Source organism: Platalea leucorodia, assembly GCF_965183815.1.
Source record: "Platalea leucorodia genome assembly, chromosome: 5".
Classification (NCBI taxonomy): Eukaryota; Metazoa; Chordata; class Aves; order Pelecaniformes; family Threskiornithidae; genus Platalea; species Platalea leucorodia.
The window spans coordinates 17,186,067-17,194,865 of NC_138827.1; the positions used below are offsets into that span (position 1 = coordinate 17,186,067).

Genomic DNA, 8,799 nt, shown 5'->3' on the forward strand with positions numbered 1-8,799 from the left:
TGGGAAGGGCTTTGTTGTATTTGCACAGTGTAGAAGCCACTTTGGGGGCTGCTCCCTTGGACAGCCCCAAGAGGGGTAAAGGTAATTCTGTAGCTATTGAGAGCGGTGCTGAGAGCAAGCAGGGATTGTGGGGTTATTGGATAATATGGGCACCACTGGGATGTAGGTGGAAATGACATTTCTTTTCTGCAAGGTCCTCCCCAGAAGTCTTTATAGAGGAGGCAGGAGTGGTGCTCATGGGCATGGGATGCTTCATGGGGATGTGAGTCTTTCAGGGTTTGAACTTGGTTTCGCTGAATCCCAAGTGCCTTCTCTCACCCCAAGGCATTTCCCTGCAGGGACAAGTCTCCCTCCAAGTATCTGTGTGGTGCACACAACGTGACAGCATAAGGGAGCGATGTAAATCTGCAGAGTCCCCAAAGCCTCTCCCACGAGTGCTGGTGTCTTCTGCATGGAGAAGTAAAATATTTTATATGGTTTTCCCATGGAAAAATGGCTTTGCCAGCAATGAAACTGTCCTGGGAAGTGACAGGATCTTCAGAGGTGAAAAAGCATGAACATGTTCTTTTGACTTTCTCACTGGGTTTCGCCATGGTGAAATGTTTTATTGCAGTTCGTTTCTTCTTTCCCTATGTACTATACTTTAAAAGAAAATCTTCAAAATTATAATGTCTGATGTTATCAGAGTGAAATGATTCAACTGTCCTGAGTGAAAGTTTAAGGGATTTTCTTTTGGTAAAAACAACTTCAGTCTTTCAGCATTGTCAGGGAGGGCAGAGCTCATCTCAAAGCATCAGGATTTCCCCCAGGGTGAGAAATGTGGTTTCCAGCCACCTCTCGTAGCGGTGGCAGATGCAGCTGTGGGGCAGCTTCATTGTGGCTGGACTGCGCCACGTGTCCCATGGCCATGGGAGGCATCTCCCTTGGCAAGGGCAGCTCCTGCCTTGGCTCCATCGGGAGCATCGGCTGCATCCCCATCACATCTGCGAAACATTGAACTGAAACCCACACGCTGGGTCTGTCCCTGCCAAAAGTAATCCCAGCCAGTGCTGTGAGCCCCAGGGAGAGACAGGTTTCATTCCCCCAAGGTTTGCTCTGCCCTTGGTATAGATGCAGCATCTGAGCCTCCTTTTCTAACCTGTCCATGGGGGAATAAACCCACTTTCCCATCTCACAAGAGAGTTTTGAGGATGCTCCGGCTCTGCAGGGCCAGACCTTCCAGGAGCCTTGGAGAAAGAGAAGTCAGCGGTGCTGAAAAACAACCCATAAAACTGCCCTTATTCTGCAAACTTGGGCCAAGATGAATTTATGATCCCTCCTGCTAACGGGGCTAGAATAAGCAAGAACGCCGATGATGGAGGCTCTGTTACTGTAATGAATTTGTACTTTCCACTGCCACTTGCTCCCTGATTTACAATGAAGTGGGGAACCTTGAGATAAAAAAAAAAAAAAAAAACACCAAAAAAAAAGCGCGCCCCAAATCGAAAAGACGCCCCGTGTTTTGGTTTCTTTCTTCCCTCTCCCACCCCGCCTTGTCCTGTCAGGCCATTAATTCTAACAGAAACCACCGGCTCTGGTTTTTTCCCTCGAACCCCTCAGCTGTTGCAGGGAGACAGCTGCACCCTCTGGAACTAATTACAGCTGTCTGGGAGATTTAGCCCTCCATCCCAACAACTCCAGTATTGCTGCTAATTTTTAACACGTACAGTTGGAAGATGTCATAATAGGCTGATATATGATCGAATCTTAAAAGTGCTACAGCGCAGCTGCTACTGGGCATCTGGCGGGATGAATATATTGATTTAAAAACTAATGCTTATTATTTTTAGCCTTTCTGCCCTCCCCAAGGCTGTAGCTTTGCCCGATCCGGGTGGTGATGGAGAGCGGGTGCTTGCCCAGAAGGGTCGTGGCAGGCAGGTCCCAGCACCCCATGCAGGGCGGCAGGTCCTTCTGGGCGGCTTGGTGGTCCTCCCTCTTCCAGCCATCTGCACCGGGATCAGCCCCTGTCGCTCTGCTACGCAGCTATTTTGCTCCTCCTCCCAGGCACCGCCGTTGGACTTGGGAGAAGCTGCCAAAGGGGCCCTTCTGTCCCTCGTCCTCCATCGCTGCTGTTGTTACAGCAGAGAGGGTTTTCCATCTCCTGGAGCAGAAATGTCTGACTTGCTTTATCTGACCGTATCGTGTTTCTTGCCTCTCAAGTTGTGCCACGGGAGGTTTAGATTGGATAGTAGGAAAAATTTCTTCACTGAAAGGGTAGTCAGGCACTGGAACAGGCTGCCCAGGGAAGTGGCTGAGTCCCCAGCCCTGGAGGTGTTTAAAAGACGGGTAGATGTGGTGCTTAGGGACATGGTTTAGTGGTGGACTTGGCAGTGCTAGGTTAACGGTTGGACTTGATGATCTTAAAGGCCTTTTCCAATCTAAACAATTCTATGATTCTAAGTGATTATTTTGCCCTCATGTGTCTCCTAAGGGACCGAACCTGCACTCAGCTGTTTCAGCCTGATGCTTCTCCCGAGCCGTTTCCCCGCCCGGCTGCGGTAGCTGGTGCCCAGTGCTTCCCGGGGAGCCAGGAGGAGCTGCCAGTTTGCGTTCACTCAGTAAATCCTGGGAAACTGCTTGCAGCCGGGATTGTCCTTCCTGACCTTTCTGTCTCCCCTGAAACATAGGTCTTGCTCATCCTTCTCCGAGTATGACTACCTGTGGCATTAGACTCCTTTTAATGTAGATAAAGTCAGATAGCTTCTTCATGACCTTCCAGAAGATGTTCCCATTTCTCCAGAGCAGTGAGTGAGGTTCACGCATGCCAGAAGTCTCCTGCATCAGAGGGCGCTCAGAGACCTGTAGATCCCTTCCACCAGCCCAAAGCTGCACAAAACACAAGCAATTGCTGATAAGGTGATCTGTAGCCTGTACTGGTTTCTTGGTCTGCGGGCAACTGTGCATGCACGCATCTCGCCTGAGTTGCAAGTTGTCCAGGGCTCCAAGTGATGCTTGTAAACTCTGTGAGCCCTGAAGTGATGGACTCCAGGGTGTTAATGCTTCAGCCCTGTTAGTGCAGGAGCGCGTTCGCTCCCCGAATCCCAAGAGGAGGGAGCAGGTCCAGCAAGGCAGCGCTGGAGGAGTTTTCAAATCCTGTAACTTCAGGACTGAGGCACCCAGGTAGATTATAAATACTGGGGTAGCTTGTAAACTCTATGAGCCCTGAAATGAGGGGCTCTGGTGAGTATTAAACTCCGCAGCTTTTACATCCATGAGCCTTGCAAGGAAAGATTCCCACGCGTTCCGGGTTTTCCGTGTTCCTCCCACAGCCCCTAACCCCGGGAAGGATAGAGAGGACAGATAGCGCAGGGTCTGGATGCTGCCGTAGTATTTTGATGCTCAGAGGTATTCCTGCTGCAGTTTCTCCATCCTGCAGCACATGTTGGCTGCTGCAGCTGTGTAAAGGCTCTTTGGTACCTCCATTGACCAGAATGGAAACCTTCAAGTCTTCAATCCCAGAGAAGCACTGGCGGTGCAGGACAGCGAAGAGCCGTGGGCTGTGGTGTGCCAGAGCTTTATAGCTCATCACTGGGTGAGTGGTTCAGCTCCTGGAAGAGCTCAGCTCCATGGAGTTTACAAACTCCACAGCCCACAGAGCTGTGCAAGTTCCTCCTCCATGGATCTTGCCATCCTGATGTGGACCGTGCATCCCAACACTCCAGCTCACGGCTCAGGTGGAGCAGGCTGGGGGAAGCAGAGTGACCGTGGCTGGGACAAGAGGGTGGCTGAATTTAGAGGTCGGGGGGCTTGGGAGGACGCTTCAGATTGATTTAGGCTCTGAACAGAAGAGCCTGAAACATAGTCAGATAGAAAGGCAAACTTTATGCCACAAAAATGCATCTTCAATTGCATGTGGTCACTTTAATGCTCACACGGTTCTAGTTTTACATGCCGATCCCTTTGATAGCAAACATTTTAATAGACAGACAACATATGGGAAAAATCATAGCAAATCAGATGATAGATATTATTTAATCTGGGCAGGCAAGCCCATTTGAAAGGGACAAGGAAATTTCCATTCCAGAGGGGTTATAGGACAGTCCTTAAGGTTGGGAAGGTGGCACTTCTGTGTCTGAGCAGAGACCTGGCATCTCCTGAGGCCTCCTAGGTCTGCCCTGGGAGCTCAGATAAGTCAACTGCTCTCTGCACTCTGCATCCCTCGCTAGAAAATGGGAAGTTTGCCAGATGGGGTTTGCAGATAGCTCCTTCAGTGTGAGGCACCCCGTTATACCCATATCGTGGGTGTACGTGGAGACAGGGCCAGCTTGGTAGGTGCTCTGCAGTCGCTTAGTGAAGAAAAACCCCCAAAAGCCCCGGTGTGGCAGGCGGAGGGAGGCTTCAAGCAGGAGAGGACTGACATAAAATCAGCCACTGAAGCTTTTTTGTGAGGTGGATATGTTTTTTGAATTCAAGAAAGCAATCAAGCAGCACAGCTTGGAAATCTCTAACCATCCCGGACAGGAGCCTGCAGGCTACCTGGACCCGCGGGAGTGTTGTTGTTCAGTAATGCTCTAATTATTAACAGGAAATTTTGTGCTCCTGTGAAGTAAACACTGTGGGAGTAACACTTCAGCCCCCGTTTGACTTTTACCAGCCTCAGAAAAGGGGGGGGAGAGAGGGTGTAGAAATGGCCCTGACTGTAATGAAGCCAGCAGCTGCAGGGCAGCATTTATGGTGATGAGATGCAGGTTTGTGTACCCCAAGCCCCCGGCCAGGGCTGTCGCGTTGCCCTCTCCTCTGCCCATTTATCGTCCCGTATTCAAGGGCTGGTATCCTGCTGCCCTGCAGCCCCCCGTCAGTGGGCAGCGAGGTGGGGTGCTGGGGCGGCCCAGGAGGCTCTGCCACGGGATGGTGCGGCATCGGGTGACACCTCCGTCCCCACGCTTCCCTTTGCACCCAGCCCTTACCAGTAGTTTAAATTAGAGCTGTCCCAGTGCAGCTCCAAATGCTTTAGTCTGGGTTTCCTTGGATTCCCCCTTCATCCTCAGCAGAGGGGGAAACATGGAGATATTTGTCCTATTTTCATTCCAGCCAGGAGACAATCAGAAAACAGATGATACTGTTGGTTGCTGCAAGTCAGCAGCAAGTGATGGGCGTGATGAACAGATCCACATTAATGTGTTTTGTTAGGAGAATTGTTTCTATATTGCTCATCTGGTTACCCAGCAAGATTTAAATAGAGATACCAAGATGTGATTGCAGCAGACCTTTTAATTGGGTACAGTTTTATCCGTCGTCTGCAATCTCCCCTGCTTCCCGTCAGAGTGCCGGTGTTATGAAGGTGAGCGCTAATGGCAAATATATAGGAGTCGTCCCTAATTATTTTAGCAGTAGGAAGGAACTTTATGGCTGCCCGAGGTGCAGCCCCGGGAGCGAGCAGCTGCGGGAGCATGGTGCCCTGCTCAGTAGCAGGGTTTGTATTTTAGTAGTGAAGCAAAGCAGGTTTAAATGAGCATTGACATGACTTTGACATTTTTATATTGTGGGTTATTTTATGAACTTATCCAGCAAATGCGGCGATGCACTCTGCAAACAGGGACCACAACGCTGGAGGACCGGGGTGTTACTCCTTCTCTTGTCAGCATGCCCTACATCAAGTGGGACCAAACCTCCTGAACTGAGCGGCATGGTTAGCCTCCGAATGTGTTTCGCGAGACTGATGAATGCTTCTTTCTGCACTGTTTTAAAATCTCCTTTTCTGTCAACTCCCAGGACGGCCAGAAAACAGATGCGCTCGTAGCCCCACTAATAAGCTACGGAGCAGAAGGAGCAGCCGCTGGCTGGGGCAGAGGGATGCTGGGGGAGCTGGGGCGGGAGTCGGGCTCTGTACCTAAAAATGTCCGAGACAGAAATATTCCATAGTTGCTCTCAGAAAAGAAAAAAAAAATTCCTGCTTTTATTATTATTCTTTCAAACTTGGTTGTAGAGAGGTGTGTGGAGCATGCGGTGTTGGTGGGGAGTGCATGGCGGAGGGGCGGTGTTAAAGCTCCTCTGCTTTGTGCATTGTTCCGAAATTGCATCAAGAGGAGCCTGGGAGCTCCCCGATGCCTCGCTCCAGCAGGGACGGCTGCATTGCTGCCTCCAGCCGTAGGCATCCCAGGGATGGATGGAGCAGCAGGATGTGGGAGCCAGCCAGGTTGAGCACCCTCGAGCTGATTTCTCCATCCAGCTATGGACAGGCTCAAAAAGTCCACTCCCAGGGGACCGTAAATAGGGTCCTACGCCTTTCCACCTCTGCCCGGCAGCGGTGCCAGCCCCTCCTGAGCAGGCTGTGCTTTGTTTCTCTGCAGGTGGATCAGAGGGGAACACTTCAAGTACAAATTCAGCCAACCCGGGGGAAAGCACGCCAGCGAGGGGAGGTGGTGGATTCGGAAGAGGATTGGCCCTTACTTCCCCCCCGTCAACCTCCAGGGCCTGAAGAAGTTTTATGAAGACAGGAATTGGCCGTACCCCGTGCGGGACTGATGGAGGAGGACAAGCGAGGTCAAGAGGGACCGGCTGGGGAAGAGGGAGAGCAGTCAGCTCCCTTACAAACTACATGTCTTGCCTCTCTCTGTATTTTTTATCCATATCCTTGTTTACACATATTTTACAGAAGGTTCCCGGCCAACCTGTCCACCTGCTGTCATGGTCTCGTTTTTCACATCTTTTTGTTTCTTTCTGTTCATCCTTCTTGCCACGGCCTTGCCTGATAACTGATTTCTTTTGCCAGGCTGCTCCGTTCGGAAATCGTCAACTCTAGAATTTGGGAAAAAGGTGAACAAATACTGCGATTAGTTTTGGGTAGATGTTGGTGTTGCTTTCCCCAACCCATTGCCTTGTGTGATGGCTGCAGAGGCGCAAGGGGAGATTTCGGGGCTGTCTCCTGCCTCTGCCAGTGCCCCTTGCAGCTCACGGGTTCCCTGGGGTCCGTCATCAGGCAGAGCAGCCAGGTCCTGCTCTGCAGCCAGCTCAAGCAGAGGTGATGCTGGCCCAGCACAGGGCACCGCTCCTCCATCCCATCGCATCCCATCCCATCCCATCCCATCCCATCCCATCCCATCCCATCCCATCCCATCCCCATGTGCGCCGCCAGCACTGAGCCATCAAAGCTGCTTTATTCCCAACATAGCTGTCCCCACACTGCCCTCGCTGTCGCCCTGGGAAGGGCCCGGTCACCACCTTCTCACCGCAGGTTAATGCCTGGGCTGAGCTACATGTCCTGCCTGCCAGGCATGGTCCGGCTGTCCCGCAGTTCGTCCCCGGGGCAGCACAGCAAGCCAGGGCTGGGCAATGCCCCCAGGTGGGGAAAACACCCTGGGACCTCAGCCTGAATTTCCCCTGTCCCACCACATGGGTTTTGCTTGGTTAGCCCAAGTCACAGTGATGGGAGGGAAGTGAGAGCAAGAATGCGGACGGCGTCTGGAACAGCCAGCAACTGGCTGGGGTAGTTTATGATAATCGATTGCTTGTTAGCACATTCTGCTGCACACATTTCTTCTTGCAGGGAAAAAAAAAGATCAAAGCAACCTGTGTAACGCATAAAACCCCGTTGTATCAGCCTTGCCTGCAGAAAGCCGCAGGTTTACTGAGAAACCCAAAATAGCTCCTTGCTGGAGCTGCCGTGTGGGCTCTGTGACTCAGCCCCGAGGACAAGCGCAGCCCTGTGTGGCTGCCCCATCCCATGTCCCATCGCTGCCGATGCTCATGGGTCGCCCAGGCAGCAGCAGCCGGGTTGGAAAGGCGGCCGGAGTCAACAAGTCTGCCGCCAGCCCCACCACGTTTAAACAGCTCTTGTTTTAACGGGCCCTGGCCTGGCAGCGCAGACGCGCGGGGCTGCGCTTTCCTGTTTGCTTAACCTGGGATTTTTATAACTGGTGCTTTTTGTCGGCAGCCCCAGGGCTGAAATCCGCCTGTTTGGGGAGCTGGCGGAGTTTGGTGCCAGAGGTGTCTGACCGGCCGGTGTTCAGGAGGAGCTGAGCATCAGGCACGGTCCAGCGCCACCGGCTGCACGGCCACACACCCAAGCAGGAGAGGGCAGGGAGAAGCACAGAAAGGGGCTTGCCAGGCTTTTCCCCCTGGGTTTTTGCAGTGACGTTCACCTTGGCCCCCTGGGGAGGAATTCCAGTGGCTGGAAAGCTTACAATAAGGCTTTCACCCTTCCAGAGCAAAATCAGCCCAAGCCACATGCCAGGGGAAAAGCATTGCTGTGTGCCAGGCTCTGAAGCGGCTCATTGCTCAGGGCAGAGCTGCCCTCCCTGGGGGCCACCAACCTGGCGGGGACCGATGGGCACCGTGGGAGGCAGAGGCGGTGGCCACGTCTCTGCCCCTGTCCCCAGGGCTTGTCTGGCTGAGCCCGTCCCCTCCCGTGTGAGATGGGCCAAAAGCAGCCGAATGTGGTTCTGAAAGAAAAATGGGTCCAAACTGGTAAAAGCAAACCAGCAGGTAACTGGCACCAGCACTGGCACGGGGCAGTATGGGCTGTGGATGTGGGCACAGAAATGCCATTTCACACATTTCTTCCCCATTTTTGACTGCATGTACCGAATGGGCACCACTGAGAGTTTATTTCTGGAAGGGGATTAAAGCAAACAGCTCTTGCATAACCAGAGGGAGCTTCACTCATTTTTTGTTTTTTCTAAAAGTGTTAAAAAGGGAAAACAGCAGCAGCCCTGGGAGGGCTGCCCAGCCCTGGGTGCAGTCCCCCAGTGCCTGCCCTGATCTGGCTCCCCAGGGACACTCCAGCTCCCACGGGGCCAAGGTGATGGGCGATAAATAAGG

At 52.5% G+C, this 8,799-nt stretch overlaps 1 protein-coding gene across 1 annotated transcript in view; it reads left to right on the forward strand.

The window, feature by feature from the left end:
• The window catches only part of LMF1 (lipase maturation factor 1), a gene marked incomplete at its 5' end in the record, with an annotated part of 205,678 nt that extends 198,705 nt beyond the window's left edge, over positions 1–6,973 (forward strand). The window contains one exon of the mRNA XM_082312524.1: positions 6,330–6,973. Coding sequence (XP_082168650.1) covers positions 6,330–6,504 — 175 coding nt within the window. The 3' untranslated portion in view covers positions 6,505–6,973. The remainder of the gene's footprint in view (positions 1–6,329) is intronic.
• Positions 6,974–8,799: the final 1,826 nt, after the last annotated feature.